The 22,450-nt window shown below is 43.6% G+C and overlaps 2 protein-coding genes across 2 annotated transcripts; one reads left to right on the top strand and one right to left on the bottom strand.

The window, feature by feature from the left end:
* Positions 1-933: 933 nt before the first annotated feature.
* Positions 934-3,767, bottom strand: faap24 (FA core complex associated protein 24; the record flags this gene model as incomplete). Its single annotated transcript, XM_079223789.1, has 4 exons — positions 934-1,185; positions 1,359-1,514; positions 2,737-2,879; positions 3,671-3,767. The coding sequence occupies 4 exons, from the start codon at positions 3,765-3,767 to the stop codon at positions 934-936; spliced, it is 648 nt and encodes a 215-aa protein (XP_079079915.1).
* A 1,396-nt stretch (positions 3,768-5,163) lies between these two features.
* On the top strand, positions 5,164-21,090 carry tdrd12 (tudor domain containing 12; the record flags this gene model as incomplete). The annotated part of the gene is made up of 35 exons (XM_079223409.1): positions 5,164-5,187; positions 6,423-6,587; positions 6,716-6,852; positions 8,002-8,121; positions 8,220-8,275; positions 8,399-8,484; positions 8,797-8,959; positions 9,349-9,496; positions 9,825-9,890; positions 10,016-10,067; positions 10,156-10,235; positions 11,180-11,245; positions 11,371-11,442; positions 11,678-11,768; positions 12,082-12,189; positions 12,338-12,523; positions 12,632-12,785; positions 12,896-13,023; positions 13,183-13,374; positions 13,455-13,583; positions 13,923-14,040; positions 14,377-14,516; positions 15,315-15,544; positions 15,742-15,823; positions 16,401-16,582; positions 16,793-17,000; positions 17,977-18,069; positions 18,469-18,641; positions 18,725-18,806; positions 18,892-19,027; positions 19,791-19,860; positions 20,085-20,198; positions 20,599-20,752; positions 20,831-20,891; positions 21,017-21,090. The coding sequence occupies 35 exons, from the start codon at positions 5,164-5,166 to the stop codon at positions 21,088-21,090; spliced, it is 4,140 nt and encodes a 1,379-aa protein (XP_079079535.1).
* Between the last annotated feature and the right edge of the window lie 1,360 nt (positions 21,091-22,450).

The following is a 22,450-nucleotide window of genomic DNA, read 5'->3' as shown; positions in this document are numbered from 1 at the left end:
ATAATCTCTGATATTTCTAAATGATATGCATCAGGTATTAATTACAGCTACATGTTTTCTTGTCCAAAGGGTTGGAAGCACATTGGTAGATGCTCAATTAGGACCGTATCTTTCGGCTATACAGTCCGCAACACACAATCTTCTTGCTATTTCTGAATGCTGATGAAGACAGTGTGTCGCAGGACCTTTCTTTACAAAGGATGAAACTCTACAACATCAAGACTAACGCGTCGGAGGGTCCGGACGACGTCGGTATCGTGGTAGAGGGCTTGAAAGCTGTGACTGCTCTGGGTAACAATAACCTTGTTGTGTTGGCATATGCAGAGAATCTCAGGTCCACGCTTGAAGCAGAAAGTCCTACTGGAGCTGGACTGTTTGAAGCCGTCAACCCAAGTGAACGAGCCACCAGCTTCAGAAAGTGGACCTCTGCCAGACGAAAGGGAATCGTGAAGTCATAGGTTATATGCAGGACCAGCATGCACTTGGGCAGCATGGGGAGTTCCTTTGTTCTTTTGTTCGTTTTGTTTAGTTACAATAAATTATCAGAAAAACTGAATCCTGCATGGACAATGCATTCTTTTGGCTGCGTAATCCACAAACCCACGGTGAGTCAGTGATTTTGATTTATTGGACAAATGGCAACTACACCATCTTTAAAAGGGATGCAAAAAAACATCTTTGTATACAGACTACGGCAGCCTCAGCTCCACCGACTTTCACTTGTCGTCTTCTTTTGCGCTTCACAACTCTTCCGGAACCTCTAGGTGACGTCATGAAGACGTCGCCCCGTTTCAGACGGTCTACGGGCTTCCAGCAGAGTCCACAGGAAATACGTTTGGCAGAAACAATGCAGTTAGATTCATCACAGCCAACGTGCATCTGCGTCCCCCAGTCCAAACCTCCCCGGTTAAATACGGAGCCAGACTTGACCCTTCAGGGTCCGGCAGCAGTGGGTTTGTGGAAGAAGCTGTGGATCTGCTGAGCGGCGGCCTGACCCACGACGGGCTCCAGCTCGTGGGGGGCGGCGTTGCAGAGCTGCTGGACGCTGGGGAATTGCTCCAGCAGGGCCAGAGCCTTGACCCTGCCGACCCCGGGGACCTGCTGCGCCAGAGCCAGCACCAGCGGGTCCAGCAGCCGGGACGAGCTCCTCCTCCTGAAGGGGTTCTCTCGGCCCTCCCCGTGAACCTGGAGGCAAAAAAAATATATATTCACTCATTACTGGATGAATGTCGGAGGAGGAAACACTTGAAATAGTGAGGCTGCCTGACACACGGATAACGGGACGTTTTCTGAACAAGCCTAAAAGTGGGTTAAGTATAAACGACAAAGTCAAACTGGTTTCAGTCTTCGGGACTCACAATCTGCGTGATGAGCTGCGAGGCCTCGGCCGGCCCGCCGACCGGCAGCAGCGTCAGGCCGAGGTCGAACACCACGAACTTCTGCACGGCTGCAAAGTACTGCTCACTGAGTCTGGTGTTCTCCACCAGCACCAGCTCTTGCAGGCTGCTGCTGCTCTTTAGACACATGCAACACGTCATGAAAGGTCAATAAACGGTATTTTATAATACGTCATGAAGAGTAAAAATAAAGTAATATTATATGTCATGAAAAGTTAAAAATATGAAATGTCACGAAAAGTTAAAAAAGTTATATTATAATACGTCGTGTAAAATACAAAATATAATGTCATGAAAAGTAAAAAAAAAGTTACATTATAATATGTCATGTACAAAGTACAAAAAAAAGTTTAAACTATAAAATGGCATGAAAATATAATGTCATGAAGTTTAAAAAAGTAAAACTGTCATGAAAAGTAAAATAGTAAAATTATAATGTGTCATGAAAAGTAATATTATAATGTGTCATGAAAAGTAAAAAATATAAAATGTCATGAAAAGTTTAAAAAAAAGCAATATTATGAGTCATGAAAAGTTAAAAAAGTTATATTCTAATGTCATAAAGTAAATACAAAATAATGTTATGAAAAGTAAAGAAAATATTATAATGTCATGAAAAGTTATATTCTAATGTCATAAAGTAAATACAAAATAATGTTATGAAAAGTAAAGAAAATATTATAATGTCATGAAAAGTTATATTATAATACGTCGTGAAAAATAAAAACTATAATATGTCAAAAGTTACATTATAATATGTCATGTATAAAGTACAAAAAAGTAAGACTGTCATGAAAAGTACAAAAAAAGTTTCAACTATAAAATGTCCTGAAAATATAATAAATATAATGTCATGAAAAGTTTAAAAAAGTAAAACTGTCATGAAAAGTAAAAATCATAAAATATAAGTCATGAAAAGTAAAATAAAGTAATATTATAATGTCATGAAAAGTAAAAAATATAATATTATAATGTGTCATGAAAATTAAAAAATATATAATGTCATGAAAAGTAAAAAGCAATATTATAATGTGTCATGAAAAGTAAAATAAAGTAATATTATAATGTGTCATGAAAATTGAAAAATATAAAATGTCATGAAAAGTAAAAAAGTAATATTCTAACATGTCATAAAAAGTAAATACAAAATAGTGTTATGAAAAGTAAAGAAAATATTCTAAAGTCATGAAAAATAAGAAATGTCATGAAAAGTAAGAAATGTCATGAAAAGTAAATAAAGTTTATTATAAAATGTCATAAAAAGTAAATAAAGTAATATTATAGCATGTCATGAAAAGTAATAAAACAAAGCGCTCCTTGGTCTCTTCATCAAACTCACGTTTCGGTAGCGAACCAGCTTCCTCTTGTAGCCGGTTCCCGCGATGACGTCGCCCTCGGACATGTACAGGACGCAGCTCCTGTTGGGCAGGTGGAAATCTGCCACGCCGAGCTGGTTCTCAAAGAGGACTCTCACCCCGCCGCCTGCAGGAGGAAGCCTTTCAGTTAGCACTTCACATGCAGAACTATACAGAAACTAAAGTCATGTGGTGGAGCTACTCTATAGACTAACATGAAGTCATGTGACCGTGGTGGAGCTCCTCTAGAGACTAACATGAAGTCATGTGACCGTGGTGGAGTTCCTCTATAGACTAATGTTAGCTTCTTACTTTACACTTCAAACATCATAAAAAATAATTAGTGAAGATTATCTTGATGAACTAAATGTGTAAATATAATTTACAGGTGTTATTTTTCTGAAAGTAAATCTGAAATTCCAAGAATCCCATTGGCTGTTTGTGTAAGGTGCCAGTGTGACGCTCACTTCCGGGGTTGGCCTCCAAAAAATATAATAATAATAATAAAAGAAAATGCACACACTCTAAATGTTAAACGAGATATAAAGTTAGAAATATATAAATTAATCTAATTATTAAAAAAAACATATTACGCCTTCCGCTGCCATAGCAACCCTCTCTTCTGTAAAACGTCAGTTTTCCCGCGGTCTGGAACCCGGATGTGTGTAGCGGGGAATCGCGTCGTGCAGGGATTATAAAAGTTGTGATTACATTATTAAGACATTTTTAATCAATGGCGTATGAACCGAATTGAAGAGAGGAGGTATTTGAAGCATCCGAAGTGTTCAGTCATGTTATATAACGGTGTGCTTGTTTGCATTAAAGCGAAACTATCATAAACGTCAATATTTTTGAATGGCCTTTGTCACAAGTTTGTTGTCTCCATGCAAAAAATAAGATAATATTAATAATAATTACCCTTTAAGTTCTGAATGAGGGATGAGTTTCTCCATTTCTCGCTGGCAATAATGTGTCCGTACGGAGGAACTGCATTCAGCACCGCTTTGGTCTCCATGATGTTAAATCTCTTCTTCGTCTGCAGCTCATTGGTGTAGACGAGGAACAGAAATGCTTCTCTGCTGCCCCTTGCAGGTCAAAGGGGGAACCACGCCCTCCTCACACTGGTCAAGTTTGTCAGACATTTATCACAAAAAACTCTCAAAAGTGATGAAACGTAGCTGTATCTAAGTACAACTGTGAGGTAGTTGTACCTTACTTGAATATTTCCATTATATGCTGCTTTTATACTTATACTCCGCTAAATCTCTGATGCAAATATTTAACTTTTCACTCCACTACGTGTATTTACCACCTTTATTACCACCTAAATTGTTTGAAAATGTCTTCAACTTTCTATTTCCTGTTGCAATATATAAGATATAATATTATAAGATATAAAAATTTGTATTTTCTACATTGCACAATTCTCTATATGTTGGACAGAAGAGAAACATACTATCGATCTTCTGCATGTTTGCACATTGCACAAAATTGACAATAAAACTGACTTTGACTTTGACTTTGATTTGCTGTTGCTATTTTTGATACAGCCTTTGCTTGTTTTTGTTTCAGTTTGTTCTGTGTCCTTTTATCTTGTTTTCTTTATTATTATTTGTTTTGCCTCTATCAAAATGAAGTTATTATACAAAGGAATTTTATTAAAATCCACATACATAAAGAAGGCTAACAGCACTAATCTGGCAGGGAGCATTTTACTGCACAATGACTGCATTCAACAGACTACTTCAAGTAGACCTACATCTTACTGAAAATACTTATACTTTAAGTTTTTGACTCTGGGACTTTATTTTGTAGTGGATTATTTTATTATTTTATTTTCATTTATTTATTTTCAGACTGGAATCATAAATGTTAGTAAATGAAATCCTGATTCAGACCTTGCAAATATGTTATTATTGACATTAATAGAGTAAAATACATTTAATAAATGAAGGACTTTCAGCCCCGCCCCCTCACCACGTGACCAACTGGCGTCTCCGTAGCTCCTCCCCTTTTAGCTCGTAGGCCGATTCACCGACCTGTTACCGGCCAGGAGCTCAGAAACAGGTACGTTTCTGTTTCGGCTTAAATTACCTGAATGTCAAACGGGGGAAAAACACAAAAAAATCAAACAGAACGGCCGCCAACTTCGGCTTCACCTCGGTGACTTTTTAATTGCTAGTTTCCCGTGAAACAAGCGTAACGACGCCGGTGAGCGGACGTAAATTGACGTTAGCTAACGTCAGCTCACGTTACTGAAAGGCGCGGGAGGGGGGGGTTTAGTGTCGGGTGCAAATTGCCGACCGCTTACTAGCTTAAATCTTATTTAAGCTTTTTAGCCATTTATTTGAGTTAGCTCACTAGTTGTGTTTTCTTTCAGTGTCGATATTGAGGGAAGTCACACACGCGCCATGCTGAAAATATCCATTTTGACGGTAAGTGGTTGAGGTTAAGGGTTGATTGGTGCGCGTGCTGCAGTCAAAGCCACGATGCCTGAAGACGAAACGTTAGAAGCTCGTCGGTGGGTTTCCTCGTGCTAGTTTATTAATTGAAATACTTTTTAATGCCTCAGAATTGATCAAATGTTGACCTTGAACGTTGCACCACAAGGTTACAATTTTGCAAAATGAGAAAAATACACAATATATAAAAAATATGTCAGAATAATAATAACACTGCACAATATATAAAAAGTAGGATAGGATAAGGAAAATGCATAATATCTATATATAAGAGAAAAATAAGAAAAATGCATAATGTATATATACAAAAATAGAATAATAAGAAAATTGCATAATGTATATTACAAAATAGAATAAGAAAAGTGCACAATATATATGAAATATATAAGAATAATAAGAACAATGTATATAAAAATAGAATAAGAACAATGCACAATAAATGTATAAAATAGAAGAGAATAAGAAAAATGTATATTACAAAATAGAATAAGAAAAGTGCACAATAAATATATAAAATATAAAAGAATAAGAAGAAAAATGTATATAAAAAAATAAAATAAGAAACATGCACAAAATATATATATTTTTATTTTATATATATATATATATATATATATATATATATATATATATATATATATATATATATATATATATAACATGGGAGATAATAATAAGAAAAATGCATAATGTATATGAAAAAAATAGAATAATAAGAAAAATGCACAATATATACAACAAGATAGAATAGTATTAAATTAACTAACTAAGCAAACAAAACAATAGGGCAAAGATGTAAACAAACAAACAAACGACAGTGTAACGGTGTTATAGACGTAGCTTGATGAGGAAAAACAACCAAACAGAGGAAAGTCTTTCAATAAGAGAATCTAATGCCAATGTTTTTGAGTCTGAGGAAGTCATTTAATTGAAATAATGTGGATTTTCTTAAGATGGTCGTGCCATATTAATCTCTGTTGGTGCTCCACTTGTTGTATTAGACATATACATATTGGATATTAAAGTGTTCAATGTATTAGCCAATAGTATATCCTCATTGGATCACCTCTAACATAATCAGTTTATTGTTCATGTCTTCATTGGGTCATCTCTAACAATGGGTCTCAATCGACAAAATCAGTGTTTATCTGTCAAATGTAACCCAGTCTGGAGCCTCTTTTTGTGACTGTCCTGTCTGGCCTCTGCAGGTCGAGAGCCCGTCCTGCCTCTGGGGTCGGGTTGTTCGGGGTCCCGGCGGTGACGCGGAGACCACAGACCAGTACGACCGACTGCTGGCTCAGATGAACCTCTTCTACCACGACCTCACCCGGGACCTGCGGAAGCTGAAGCCCACGTCGTTGGAGGAGGGACAGGTAATGCAGCACCCGCAGTCTGCCGTCTCCCTTAGCTTCTAACACGCCTGATGGGGCCGGATCCCAGGGCACTTTGACGGCGCTGGATGTGGACTGGAATGCGTGTGTTTGTCTGCGTCTCCCCTCAGGTGTGCGTGGTGTACTGGTTGGCCATGAAGTCGTGGTGTCGGGCCGTGGTGGAGTCGGTCATTGTGGACTCCGTGTCCTGTCAGGCACGCTGCCTCCTGGTGGACCAAGGAGAGCGACTCGTCGTCCCCTCAGACGAGTAAGACCAGAACCGCGTCAGTCCTCCTCCACACAGCGCCACGGACATTTTACCAAATCGCCCCAAATTCAAGAGGAATCTGTCCTCGAGCGAAGAAATGCTTCGACTACCAACACTCATAACACTCTCGAGAGGGAGAGAGGGGGACAGAGGGGGAGAGAGGGAGAGAGGGGGGGAGGGGGAGAGAGAGGGAGGGAGAGAGAGAGGGAGAGAGAGAGAACACGCTTCTTCGCCCAACGTCTTTTCTTCTGAGCACTCTGCCTTTTTTTGGGGTGGGGATTTTGGAATCTCGGCGCCTCACGATTTGATTCCTCTTCAGAAGACTACGATGAGATTTATGAAATGATTATCGATTCTTCTTGATGCATCAACATTTTTATACGCGTGATTTATTTTTCTCACTGTTTATGTTATTATTAAAACACTACATGTTCATAATTATAGTTAAAACAGAGATGAATTTTCTTTGATCTTTTCATTAATTAAATATTAGTAACAATCAGAAGAGATGTGTCACCTGGAGGGCCACGTTTTCCAGCACGAGAACCAACAGGAAAATAAATAAAATCGGTCCTGTAGCGACATCCTCGTAGGAAAAACCAACAATTCAGTCATGTGACATAACAAGCTGCCCTTTTTCGCTCACAAATAATAAAGACTTCTCTTTAAACGGATGCTCTTGCTACAGGCAGCTCTTTCTGGAACATGCGGTTAAACTAGACGGGGATGAAGTGCATGTTTACGCTGACACTGGATTCTGTGGGAGGAGGAAGAAGAAGAAGAAGATTCTTAGAGTCCTCATCTTTCACGAGAGAACCCATTTTCTTTTTCTCCTGTGAAAGAAACCTTAAAAGCAATATTTCCTGCCAGAGAGAAACTATCATTCAGCATGAAACGGCTTGAAAACCTGACAAATCAACTGAAGAACTCTTGTAGATTGAGACCAAACCCATCGATTAGTTGACCCAGAGAGGTCAACGATTACTATATGAATTGGTCTCCAGCAGTATTTATCAAAGACGTGCATGAAATGAAGACATTTTACGACGTTCTACGATAACGGACTTTAAAGAGTTAGCAGACCTGATGTCGGTGTGGCTGTGCCCTTTTGATTTTTAACGGTTGTGTTTGTCGTCTCGGTTCCACAAGGATCCGGATCGCCGTGCCGAGCTTCCTCAAGCTGCCCTTCTGGATGAGGAGGTTCCACCTGGCGGGAATCGAACCAACGACCCTGCGCGTGTCCTTCTATGAGGAGAAGCCGCGGCTCATGTGAGACGAACTAGCGATGGACTTATGAATCGCAATAGAATAGAAATATAACGTGAATCTAAATGTGGCCTTGATGCGTTTGTTCTTGTGCTCTGCAGTCCGTCCACTCAGTGGGACAGCTCCGCTACGCTCTACCTGCACAACCTGCTGCAAGGTGAGCAACATGCAGGTGGATGTAGACTTTACCTCTTGGAGTCCTGAGCTGCCGAGACCGACGTTAAAAATGTACTTGAGATCCTCATGGAGTCGCTTTTGAAAGTTTGCTTCCTTCCACCAGCGTCGACTCAGACAGAGGCCGTGCTGCTCGAATCCCAGTCGGACTCCACCGCCGTTGAGCTCTACCTGACCGTGGGGAATGTCAAGGTGAACTCTGACCCCACAGCGTAGGCTTGAACAAGTCACGCTAGTTCAAACATGTAGTTTAACACAGAGCTCCATACATGAGATGTGCTACTTTGAGTCCCTAGACGAGCATCGTTATCCACGTAATGTTGACATCATCCAGATTTCATCTGCTCTTTTCTTGACATGTTTATTTTGAACAGTTATTGTATTTTGTTTCCACGCACGTTTCCTTGTGCTCTTTGTTATCAGTGCTGGTTTTGTCATACAGAGAAAAGAATCACCAGGATTCTGCTGATTTTTTTTTTTTTTTTTTTTTTTTTTTTCTTTCAGATCTGTGTGAAAGACGATCTGGTGGCCAAGAAGTTTGCGTATTACAGCGGCGGTCTGGACGAGGTGGACCAAATACCCGTCATGTTGTCCTCCAGCATCTTGACCCAAAGCATCTGCTCGACCTCTAAAAAGCCAGCGGCACAAACGACCCAACCGCCTCCCGGTAAAAGACACACTGATGTGACTTCCTGTTTCAGGGCGGTCATGTAGTTTGCATTAATAACATACTGGATCATCATAACTGTCACGCTTTTGAGTTTATTAAGACAGCAGTTGACAAAACACTCTCCTCTCAATGTGTTTCTGGACTCCTCTGGTTGTATAGAAGTTGATGCTTCATGTGTTAAAGCTGCATTCTCTCTCCTGACCACCAGGGGGCGACTCCTCTGGTTGTATAGAAGTCTGCTTCATGTGTTAAAGCTGCATTCTCTCTCCTGACCACCAGAGGACGACTCCTCTGGTTGTATAGAAGTCTATATAAACAGGTCTCTACCAGCAGCAGCTTCGGTCCGTTATATCTGTCCATGTAATGACGTCTGGACTTGTTTTCAGCCGTTTCTTCCAGCTCTAGTCCTGCGGTCGAAGCCGGTGATTGGCTGGCGGCTCCCCGACAACATGAGCATCAGACCTCCGAGGAAGGCAGTGGGTCAAAGGTCACAGACGAGCAAAACAACGCTGCTGCTGCTGCTGCTGCAGAGAGGTGAGGCCCATTCGGTTCATTCCAGTAGTTCAGGGTTTCTGGGTTCTGTTGAACCCAGAAACTAGAACAGATGAGTCTTCAGAGCGTGTGTAATGTAACTAAACATCTCTTTAAAGAGGTTTGTTCACAACGCATTCATAACCTCATTTATATAACTTTACTCTTTCATTCCTGCATATATTCTGAGGGTTTATGCAGTTTATTGACAGTATTTACTGATTTATCCGTTAATGTGTTCCCCTGACGTGTCTCCTCTTCGCTCCCCTGACGTGTCTCCTCTTCGCTCACCTGACGTGTCTCCTCTTCTCTCCCCTGCTCTCTCGCTCAGTGACTCGTCGGAGGAAACGGACTCGTCTCTGGCTGCAGCTCTGACCAAAAACCTCAGTCTGTTCAGGTGAGCATCGACCTCCATCCCATACGAGCGTCTCACGTGATTGGCTGAGAACCAACGGCACGGTTTCCCGTCTATTTTGCATCCGGCTGTTTGATACCGACGGAACCCTCTGCGTCCCCGAACAGGTTCATGAAGTTCCTGAATCCCGGCAGCAGCTCCGAGCAGGCGGCTCCCACCGTGAGTTCATGCAGGGCCCGTTTCCATCACATTGTCTGTTTTTTCTGAACAAAGAATCTAGATCCAAACGCTTGTTTTTGTGTCCCAGGTGGGTCAGCATGAAGAGCTCCTAGACAGCCGCCCCGAAGAGACGACCGCAGCCTCCAGCAGCGGCTCGGGACAGGAAGTGTACGCTGCCTCGAGGCCCAGTGGGGCAGAATTAGATCCCCAGCGGTTCGAATGAAGCGCTCCCCGTGCTGCTCGACCATTTAACTCCTCATAGCAGAGCGGCGTTCAAGAGCATCGTCGTCTCCGTACATTGGAAAATGTATAAGAATAATAACACGATCTGAAAGACGCATCATACGTTCTTCACACGACTGACGAGCTGAAAATAAGAGGACGAGTATGGACTGTGAAAACGACAGAAAATAAGACTTAGATATATAGACTTAAAAGCTATAATGTAAAATAAATATATATATATATATATATATATATATATATATATATATATATATATATATATATATATATATATATATATATATATATATATATATATATATATATATATATATATATATTAGTAGTAACAGGGTGAAATAATACTAGTCATAAAATATAATTGATTTTAAATATAAAATGACTGATCAATACAATTGAATACCTTTTTTCAACTTGAATAAAATTATCCTTTATTTGTAATATATGTTTTAAGTTAATGGCTAAAGAACCAGTACGTACCTGTAGCTGACATTACAGCCGATTAGATCATCAAAAGTAGTAAAGTAAAATGTATCTCGGAGCTGACGGAGAATTGGATAAAGTGAAAGGACGAGCAGCTCTTCCACAAGGAAGAAACATGAGAGATCCATTTTAAAATAAAAAGACCGGCGGGTCGTTTTTGAATCGCTCTGCCTCATAAATCAAACGGTTACCTTCTTCAACAGACCCAGGCTCTACTTTACGTCCCAAACCACTGCTCTGCCTTCAGTGTTTCTTGATCCCTCTGAACGACTGAGCCTGACGCTCTCGTGCTTCTCATGTCCACGTTGGTGAATGCAGCTGACGGTTTGTCATGTGAGGATCACGGTGGCTCACTCGCTCTTTGGCTTGATGTCTGTCAGCAGAACGAGTGGAGCTGAAGGAGTTGGTGACAGCGGTCTGACTGAATGTCTGGCAGAGGAAGAAGACGGGTACGTGAAGCTCGCATCCATCTGTCACAGCGCGACTACGTTACAGCCGTAACCGTTCAGAGTGTGTGTGTGTGTGTGTGTGTGTCTGATCCGATCTTCTTCTTTGGTGTTTTGCGATCCAGCAGTTCGAGTCCATCGGTGGATTTGGGACCCGCAGAGAAGACGTGGAGGACCGAAGAGGACTGGGCTTGTTCACGGTGAGCCGAGGGAGGATTCAACGAGCAGGAGTTTGTGATGAGTCGGCGAAAGCGGACAGCAGTCTGCAATTAATTCAGTTAAAATCCTAACAGATAGAAGTTTGCAAGTCAAGACGGACTAGAAGCAAACTGGGCAAGAAGTCTTTGGGTTTGCTCGTGAATCCTTAGTTTCTCTTTGAGGGTAAAAACGCGTGAAATACTTCAACGAGGTTTCTAACTTCTGTCTCCGACGCAGCCTTTTAGAGTGGCTGAACCCGGAGCCCCTGAACCCAAAGACCCTGAACCCGGAGCCCCTGAACCCCGATGCGGACGCTGCAGACGACGCGGTAGGTTTGAACCTCACTGTAACGTTTCCCCTGTTACGCAACAGACCAGGATCCAGGGTTCTCAATGCTTCTTTATTACGGTGCTCTTTTGAGGGTGTTTGTGTCCATCCGTTCTCTCAGCTACTAGCGTATATATTGAGGAGATGCAGTCAGCTGAGGTTAATTACGCCACCTTCCAGCAGCGTTCCCAGAACCACTCCCTCACTCCGTCCAGCTAGGAAGTACTTCATTTAGCTGCCGATCATGTGATGCCAGAATGCATTTTGTATGATTTACTGTCTCGTGTGTCTCCGGTCCTTTTGACTATCCTCAGGCTGTCCCCAGTGATCCCAGTAGGAGTGTCATTCTGGTGCACTCTGCCCTCCCAGTGGAGCCCTGCACCAGCCTGGACGACGCCCCCGTCACGGACGCTCTCCGCTGGGTAAACCGGGCCGTGCTCCGACTTTCCTGTTTTTCTATTTCACTTGAAAAGGAGGGGGGAAAAAGGAGCAAACGGATTGTTGGAGACTGAGAACCTGAGACGTCTGCTAACATGTTTAAGTCTGCTAACATGAGTTTCCCGCCTCCAGGTGCTGAGGAGGAAGCAGTACGGCGCTCCGTCTGCAGCCGACCGCTACAGCTGGCCGGCTGTGGCCCGAGGATGCAACACCGTCGTCGTGTCCCACAACGCCGCTCAGCCTCTCAGCTACTTGGCCCCGCTGCTCAGCCACATCCTGCTCAACTCCATCTTCAACTCCTTCTCCTCCAACGCCGGGGTGAGAGCCGCCGCGTCCATTTAGATCTTTTCATGGTTGATCGTCATCGCGAAAGAGAGCGGCTCTCTTTTAATCGTCGGTTCTCGCGCTTTCTGCTCTGCCGCTCAGCCCGTGGCGGTGCTGCTGTGTCCGGGCTGGGAGAAGGTCCAGGCGGTGTACGACCTGCTGGAGGAGACGAGCGTCGCCGCGGCCCTCCACCCGGTCATCGTGCTGCTGGGCGTCGGCAAAGACGAGGCCAAGGCCGTCAGGATCCCCAAAAACTGTGAGCGGAGCACAGTCTCAGTCCGCTAGTGATGACACCCCACTGGTTGTGAATTTCTTCTAGAAAATCCCCATGATGCATTGCTTTGATTGTCTCTGTGTCTGGAGCAGGCCTGCTGCTGGTGACCACTCCCTTCAGTCTGGTGCGGCTGCTGTCGTGCCACTGCTTCCTGTTCCTGCGTCTCTACCACCTCGTGCTGGACGAGGCCGACCAGCTCTTTGCTCTCGCTCCGGATCAGGTGACCGTCTGCTCATCGGCCGGCTCCACAGCTTCTGATTACAGAACCCTTATGCTATTCACACCAAAAGCGTTGCATTTGCATTTCTCTCTTTGCTCCTCCACTCAAAGTGAAACTTTTCTCCGTGTCTCTTTTAAACGATGAACGTTCTCCTGGTAGATGGCCACCATTTTGCAGCATTTCCAGAAGGTGACCTCCAGCGAGGAGAAGGCTTCCTGTCCTCAGCAGCTGGTCGCTGTGGCGAAAAGATGGACCAGTCACATGGAGGGTTTGGTAGCCAATCACATGCCGTGCCCTTGCATCGTCATGGCCGTCCCCGAGGAAGCTGCTCTCTACGGTAACGTCCAGCAGGTCGGTCTCCACGAATCCCTGACAGCTTTGTGTGGCCACGGTTCAGCCTCAGTCTTCAGGAGCCGTTTGTCTTCCTGCAGATCATCCTCATGACTCTCGAGAGCAGCAAGGCCCCGGTCATGTTGGGTGCGTTGGATTTCAACCCCGACGTCGGCCAGAAGACTCTGATCGTAGCCAACTCTGCTCCGGAGGTGGAAGACGTGTTCAAGGTGAGTCCGCGGCTCCAGAGGACGACTTCTCCTCGAACTACACTAACGTTAAAGGAGGTCGCGTCGACTTATGTGATGGGTTCAGGCTCTATTAAGTAAATAGTAGCATTGGGTTAAGGTAAAGTATAATGTTATCGTGATGTGAACACATCACGATAACATTATACTTATCTGTATTTATATGTGTAATCTTGTAAAATGCAGTTTTTAGTGAGAAACTAGGGAGAGGTTTTCACAGCGATATGAAATGCATATCAGAGAGTTTTGGCCTTCTCTCTTTATGCACCGATAGAGGAAACCAGTCCTCCCATTAACCCAGTGTCCTTTTCCCATCTTCAGGCCGTGAGCAACAAATCCGCATTCTGTCTCAAGACCCACGAGGGGTTAACGCACCAGTTTGACTTCGTCATGCAGCAGTGGAGGAAAGACATCGGCTGCGGCACGCACGTCATTCTGGGTAAGCGAACACATTAATACACACAGCTGTTTGAGCATGAAGCCATTCTATTGGTCACCGTTTACTTCCTGTCTCAAACATTCAACCAATGAAAAGTATTGGAGAGCTTATCACTACATCTTGTAATTCCACCCCGTCAAATATTAATAATATAATGACAACATGCAAGTATCCGACTATGTATAAAGACGTAATAGCAACTTTGTAAAAGTTTTCTTGGACTCGCAAGGTGAAGATGAGAGAACATCATCAACGGTGTTGGATCGTTTAGAGCCGTTCACTGAATCTCCTCCTATGACCATTCATTCGTGCTGCGTTTGACCTTTTGACCTCCAGTGACCACCAGCGAGTGCCTGCGGTGTCTGGGCGTCAGAGATGCGACCTGCGTCGTCCACTACGGCTTCCCCACGTCCCCGAAACAGTTTGGCGTGCGGCTCTCCTGTCTGGCCGAGAGCTTCAGGAACCTCTCCGAACGAGTGAGAGACGCGTCTTCTATTCCTTTCTTTCAATCATTTTATTAGAAGTTTTTTATAAGTTACGCATTACCTCACATTACTATACAACAAATACATAAAATGTAAAACAAATACTACATATACTTGCATTTTTGCACTCCCCTATATATTTTGTTTGTTTTATTTACACCTCACACTTAATATATACATACATACGTTGCATTTTTTCACTTCTACTGTTTACGTTTAATTTAATTCCTAAATTAATACTGTTTTTCTTCTTTCTTTTCTTTCACCCTAGCTATTTTTTTAATTTTTTTTATTATAATTGTATATATCTTTCATCCCTGTTGTTTTTATATCTTATTTTTGTCTGTAAATTGCTGCTACGTCAACACCAAATTTCCCCTCGGGGATTAATAAAGTATATATTAATTAATTCATATTTAACCTACTGTAACAATTGTATTATCTCATTCTTACCACCATTTTATTTTCAGTTCATTCAGGCCACTTGTCGAATGTCCTCCCCAAGAAAGATTATGTACAACATGCTCGCTACACAGGAAGCCAATGCTAGAAAAAGACATGGGTACAACAGAATTGCAGATCAGGAAACCCCATATTATGTCCGTCAAAACCATTAAATCATAATAAATATAAATATTGTGGACCCATCCCTTCACAGAGTCACTTGGGTCCCATGGTTCCGTATGGTTTCGGCATAGTCTTTGCCAATAGCATTCATAAAAGGGTTCCACTCCTGAGACAAGATGGCCGCCGTGAACCAAAACCTCACGTTCTGTGTTCTTCCCCGAGGTTTCCCCCGAGGACCCGGCGGGGCGCCGCCCTCGTCTCTCCAGGTCGGTGCTGCTGATCTCCGAGAGGAACTCCTGCCATGTGGTCGGGGTTCTGCGGTACCTGGAGAGAACCAACGCCCCGCTGCCCCCCGAGCTGCTGTCCTTCGCCCGGGGGGTCCACGCGGCCCGGGAGGACCAGAAGACCACCAGGCCCCTCTGCAGCTACCTCAAGAGCTTCGGAGTCTGCAGGTCAGTGGTGGACACTGACGATTAATCCACTGATTCTTCTGTCGGAACGTTTCTCAGGCTGTTGTGCAAAAACTAAAAGGTTCAGTCTGACCTTTTTTTTTTACAGGTCAGACTCGCCAAATTATTCAAATAGCCCTCGTGGTTCTTTCCAACCGGAGAAGAACCCACAAAATGTCCTCCTGTGTGTTCCTCTGCAGAGACGGCAGTGTGTGTCCAGACCGCCACAGGTTCCTCCCCCAGCTGGACCGGTCGGTGCTTCCGGCCTCAGGAGTCATAGAAGTGCGGACGGTCACATCTTTGTCTCTTTTAGTGTTTCATAGTTCAACAGAACGTCTTCGTGTACAGACGGCGTCCAGTTTGACCCTTTAGATCAAATGAGTCACTCCTCTGTTCGTCTGCTCGCTGCATGTTGTTCCTCTGACGGGAGGAACAACATTTATTATTTAAGCTTTTATTTATTCTTTTATTTAACCTTTATTTAACACTTTATTTAGTCTTTATTTAGCTTTTATTCAACTCTTTATTTAGCCTTTATTTATTCTTTTATTTAACCTTTATTCATTCTTTATTTAATACTTTATTTAGCCTTTATTTAACCTGATATTTAGACTTTATTTAACCTTTCATTTCAACTTTATTTAGTCGTTACTCATTCCTTTATTTAGCTTTTATTTAACCTTAATTCAGCCTTTTCTTATTATTATATTTAGCCTTTTATTTCTTCTTTTAGCTTTTATTTAACCTTTATTTATTCTTTTATTTAACTTTTATTCTGCATGTTGTTCCCCTGACCGTCTCCATATTAGTTTTCTCGACCTCTGGCTCCTCGGACACTAACCCTGCGTCCGCCCTGCAGGTCCTTCCTCTCTACGTGAAGACGGCGTCGGTGTTCTGCGGCCGCCTCGTCCAGAAGGGGGACGGAGGCTTCCGCAGCATGGCGGCCGAGATGGAGGCGCACTACGCCAACGGGAAACCCGGAGCCAAGGAGGTGCTGCAGGGAGGCTTCTACGCCGTGCAGGAGGACGAGGGCTTCCACAGGTCTGTTGGTTCAAGCCCGTCTTCAGTTGGTGGGTTTCTGAGTGTCTTTGCTAGATGAGGCTGCTGGTTAGTGAGCAGGTTACCATTGAACGTAGCGGACGTTCATTTGTATGCAAAAGTCCCGCTCTCCAGCTTGTACGGTCAGTTTTTAATATAAACTGAAGCGCTCCACTACACGTGTATGCAACGCCGCTGTGCTCCCCGCCGCAGGGTGAAGGTCCTGTCCGTCCCAGACAGAGGCGACCGGCTGTTTTTCAGCGCCTTGGTTCGCTTCATTGATGTGGGAAAGGAGGACGAGGTCAAATCCCATCAGATCCTCCAGCTCCCGGAGCGATTCCACGCTCTGCCCGGCCAGGCCGTGGAGATCGTCGTCTGCCGGGTCCAACCGGTCGACGGCGAGACCGACTGGCACCCCAAGGTTCTTGTTCTGCTCCTCAAACACATCACCGCCATCTCGGTTTGACTTCCTCTACTTGTCTACTGCTAGCTGGGACATAAACAGATGCTATTGAGTATTTTAGGCTGAACATCATTTCTTATTTTTTACTTTCAAACCTAAATGAGGGAATTTCTCAGAAACATCCACTCGGACTCGAGGATGAACTGACTAGAACTCACCAAACGTGTGTTGGCCACAACTCAAGAATTTATATAGACTCGGATAATAAGATTTATTATATTTCCGGCATTTTATTTGAAGGGAAATTTAAATGAATGGCTGTTGGGCATGCAGCCATGCACAGGGAATACAAGGGACATGTAAATGATATATATTTGATTAAATATTGCTTAAGAACTCATACGTAATGTTACTTTATATTCCCGTGTGGCTAAAAAACCCACGATGATAAACTTAACACAATTAATAGACGTGCAAAAAAAACATTTGACTGTTAATGAATGAAGCCTCAGAGGGGTGCGTGCGCTTTACCGCTATATGTACTTTAACTTTTAAGGCTATTTCAATTAGCCAGAAACCGACCTTCCTGGGTATTTTATGCATAAAAGATTTACGTTGCATTTATGAGCCGGTGTATCTGTCCTGATTTGAGGGTTTTATCCCGATGAACCACACAAGCAAACAACTGGTTTAATGGATCGTGGATCCTGATTAACCGGCTGCACATCCTAGACTCTATTGGTAAAAAATACAGCTTTTTATTACATTTATTGCATAATGAGGTCACCGTAGGGGTCTATATATTTTATAATGACCAAAAAAGAAGCGATTTAGAACAAGAAAAGAAGAACTCGAGGGAGGTCATGGTGTTTTTTTTCTCTTTCTAACCTTGTTTTATTCGTGCTTCGTGGCTCCGGCTGTCTTGAGCAGAAGCATCAGTCGTGTGGGGGTCATGTGACCGGTCATGTGACTGGACACTTGTTGTGGTTCACAGGTCACCAGAGCGATCAACCAGAGGATCCGAGGCCTGCAGCACCGAGCCAGAGCCGTGTTCAGTCTGGGCAACACGGTGTTCGTTGACCCCATGGTGAGTTCTCCTCCTCACAAGTACGGATCTGAATCAATAATCAATGAAGCTTGATCCACACGCGTGCTACTACTACTATACAGTCGTGTGTAAATCCAGTAAGTCATTGCTTTCAGATAAAAATATATACATATGTACATAAAGTGGGTAAAATAAGTATTGAACACCTCACTATTCTTCTCAGTAAATATATTAATATGAAGTTCTCACCAGATGTCGTTAATACGTTCAGAAATTAAGTTATGTGTCATTAAATGGAATGACACTGGGAAAATGTGCTGAAATGTATTTAATACTTTGGTACAAAAGCCTTTGTTGGTTCTAGACGCCTCCAGTCTCTGTAATTAGGACGTTTTTTGGTGCAGTTGGCACAACTAAATTATTATTATTTGTCCCCAGGTCCGTTTGACGCAGCTTCCCGGTATGAAGACGGTGATCAACGAGTACAGCGTGCAGTCAGAGATCCTGAACACCGGGATGGGAGTCGGCAACCAGCAGCACCTGGACCTGCTGAGGGCGCTCTGCCGGGAGGACGAGGCCGGAGGCGGCCAGCAGGCGGGTCACGTCTCTGAGTAAGGAAACACTGCAGTGTCCCGGTACTGGACGAAGTGGTGAGTCCAGAAGTATGAACGAAGCGGCGCTCTGTCGTCTGCAGGTCGGGGAACGGTCCGGCGTCTCTGGAGGTCCGGATCAAAGCTGAGGAGGACGTCCTGGCCGACGCCGTCAGAGCGGTCGAGGTCAGCCGGCTCGCTAAACTTCCTCTCCTCGAGCTGTGTGAGCCGCCCGGTCCGGTGTCGCCAACGATCCAGTCTCCGGTTCCAGCGCCGCAAACGCCACCAGCAGCCAAACTCCACCCGGTTCCAGTGTGTGATCAGAAGCCCCTGCCGGCCCGCCAGGCTGCTGTCGGACAGAGAAACGCCCACACAGCGGATCTGGAGTCAGCTGAGCCGCTCACGAGGTGAGTCTTTATACTAAAACCACTTTGTAGTTTGGCCTTCTTGAAGAAATGGTTCTTTCTTGATTCTTGTTGTTCTGAGTTTGTATTCATGGTTAATGCACTTATTGTAAGTCGCTTTGGATAAAAGGATCAGCTAAATGTAATGTATTATTCTCATAGAATCTGAGGTTACCATGTGTAACTAATGCGTTAGCTAGCGATCTTAGCTGGCTTTAGCATGAAGCTAGCTAGCTTGAATTCTTCACTACAAGGATCAGTGGTGACGTGTGAGTTGTGTTGCAGTTAAAGAGCAACTTTAACATTTTAAATGAGCGGTTTAGTCACAGAAAACAATTATCACATGCAAACATAAAAGATATCAGCTGACAGTGCCTCAGTGGGATTCATGTTTTTGTCTAAATGTATAACTAAACCAAAGCTTTTTTTATTATTTTGATGCACAGGATCGGAGACGGAGGAGAAGTTCTCCCGGCTGCTCGTCTCGACCACGGGGGAAAAGGTCAAAATAAATAATAATGCATTTCATTTTTAACTTTTGAGTGCCACAGAGCCAATATATAGTGAAACAAATAAAAACATAGCTAAAGCAAACCATAATTAAAAAATGTATAGCTGACAATGATTAAACACAAAGTTAAAAAAAAAAAAGCCTCCCTGAATAAAAAGGTTTTTAGGCCAGTCTTAGAAGATAATCAACATGAAACATAAACCTGTGAACCGGATCAAACGCTGGTCGATGACCGCGATCTTTCTCTGTGTTCAGGTGACGATGGAAGCGACAGCCGGAAGGTCGGCGGCGCCAAGAAGACTGACTGTGACGAGTCCACAAAAAGGTACCAAGTGGACATAAAAAGAAACCTCCTTCCTCCCCACTGAAACGTTTAAATGGAACTCGTTGCACGACAAAGTCATTGTGTCAAGATGTGTTTCTCGCGACGCTAGTTTTATTTCAGAGTTTTGGAAATGATTACATCCTAATACGTTGACTTATTTCTCTCTGAGCTTTCACACGACATGCCTCCTTTAGAGCTTAACTGCCGGTGCGTTTGTTGCCCAGTTTCCACCCTACGGCCCGTTGGTACCAGACGGCCGACTCGGCCATCGTGACGGTGAAGCTGAGGAACCCGGAGAGCCAGCGCTGTGATTTCTACGCCGACAGAGTCGTGTACAGGTCTGTCAGCAGCCGACGTTCAGCACAGCTTTTTATTTAAATACCAAGACCGGCTTCTCAAAAGCAAGCTGCTGCTTTTTGTCACTGGAAGCTGATCATCTGTGTTTCTCTCTCGGATGAAGATCATTTCATCAGCTGTCAGCGGGTGTTCGCTGGTGAAATATTAAGCAATATTTAAATGGGGGTTTGAGTTATGGTCTGTCTGTTTATAGCTGAAACGGGCCAGAGTTGCTGAGGTGAGCACATCCTCCCGTCAGGTTCTGTTCCATCTTAGACTTCTATACAACTTGAGTCGCCGCCCCCTGGTGGTCAGGAGAGAGAATGCAGCTTTAACACATGAAGCAGACCCTGACCTTGCCTCCTGGTTAACTCTCTCTCTCTCCTGCCCCCTGGTGTTCAGTGGCAGAGTGAACGGTCGGTCCTACAGAGCCGACCTGCTGCTTCACGGCAACATCGCTGCTGACCGCTGCTGCTGGGAGATGAAGTCCAATGAGCCAGTCATCAAACTGGTCAAACAGCAGCAGGGAGACTGGGGAAGACTCCTCAGGAGCAAGGTACTGGACTCAGACATAGATTTGAACAGAATATTTTTAAATGCGCCGATTTAACTCGAGTGTATGTCTTTCCTCCAGAATATTTTTGTGAGTTACGACACGGAGCACATCGACGGGGACGAGGACCGAACCCCGAACGGTAAGAGCAACCCGAGAACCTATAAACATTTGACGGTATTGTTTTTTTGGAAATCGTCTGATTTGATATCTGCCGTCCGGCCGTATGGCCGTGACGGCTGTAACTGTTCCTGGTTCGGCCTTCAGGACTGCACTTTGTCGAGGACCCGGGGAAGGACAACTGCTACGTGGTCTCAGAGAGCGGCAGCGAGAGCGACTGAAGATCAGACAAACGCTAAGAAACCAAAACGCTCCCAATCTTTTCTGGCCTTTGACCTCTTTGATACTCAAGAGATCTCGCCATAGAAACGTCCGCACTGACTTTACTATTCAGGTTTTAGGTTGTTTTTTTTCTGGCCAGAACTTACTAATATTTCACATCATAAATTTGCCTTAAAGCGATGCCCAGTCTGTACAGTAGGAGTGTCACGATTTTAGTTGGATTTACGCTTTAACCCGAATTTCTTTCAGCGCTGATTATCGAGTCTTGATTTGCAGAGATCAACAAACAGATCATTGTTCCGATGCCCTGACGGCTGTTTTATATTTTCAAATTCTTCTTTTAAAAGATACGTGGTGTCATATAGCCGCCATTTGTTTTGGTTCCACACTTCGGCCATATGGTTTAATTAATTAATTAATTAATTAATTAATACATTCATACAGATTCCTGGTCTTTAGGAATCAGCCACCAGTGTTTAATTGATAAGCGGCGTCTGGGATCATTTTATTATGCGTAAGGCAATGTCAGACTTGATAATATAACTATCTATAACTATATAAATATATCTATTATACTATAGCCATAATGATATAATACATGAATACAAGTGTACTGAATTGTTCTGTATTAAAATACCAGGTTGTTCCATTGTCCCCGATACCTGATCCAGCTGTTTGAGTCCGTGTCGGGTTCTTTAGATCGTAATAACTTTGACTTCCTTCACCAGTCGATCGGGAATAAACCACAAGAGGAGCCGACGGGTTCGGAGTTATTGGTTTTTACTTATTGTCAGAAGTAGAAAAGCCCAATCCTGCCTCAGACCGCCGCTTCCCGATCAGAATCTAAATTGTGACGCCCCTACTTCCCGGGACACGACGCCCTCGAGTCGATGAGAAAAAGAATACAAAACATGTTTTTATTCATTCTTCACCTTGTTTTGTTTCCGCATTAAAAGCATGTCTGTGTTCCGTTTGTATTTTTTTGTAACAACAGTTGGTTGCAAAAATATTTACCCTCGAGACTTTTTAATTTCCGGTACTGCAAAATCTTGGACTTTTTTTTTTTTTCCAGTCAAGACGCTTGTTGGCCGTCCCGTTAGAGACTTGTGTCGCATTTATGTCAAGAGTTTTAAGCCTCAACACATTATTCTCTTTCTCTCCTTTTTTTTTTTTTTGTATAAATAAAAGCTGTGAAAGCGTCTGATTTATATAAATAAATAAAGATGACAATCTAGGGCTAGCACTCACCTCGCAGCAAGAGGGGCCCGTTCGGTTCTTCTGTGTGAGCATGTACGTTCTCCCGTGTCAGCGTGGGTTCCCCCCGGGTTCTCTGGTTCTCCCCGGGTTCTCTGGTTCTCC

Source organism: Taurulus bubalis (assembly GCF_910589615.1).
Source record: "Taurulus bubalis genome assembly, chromosome: 9".
In the NCBI taxonomy this organism is placed as follows: domain Eukaryota; kingdom Metazoa; phylum Chordata; class Actinopteri; order Perciformes; family Cottidae; genus Taurulus; species Taurulus bubalis.
This window is presented reverse-complemented; position numbering and strand designations above follow the sequence as displayed.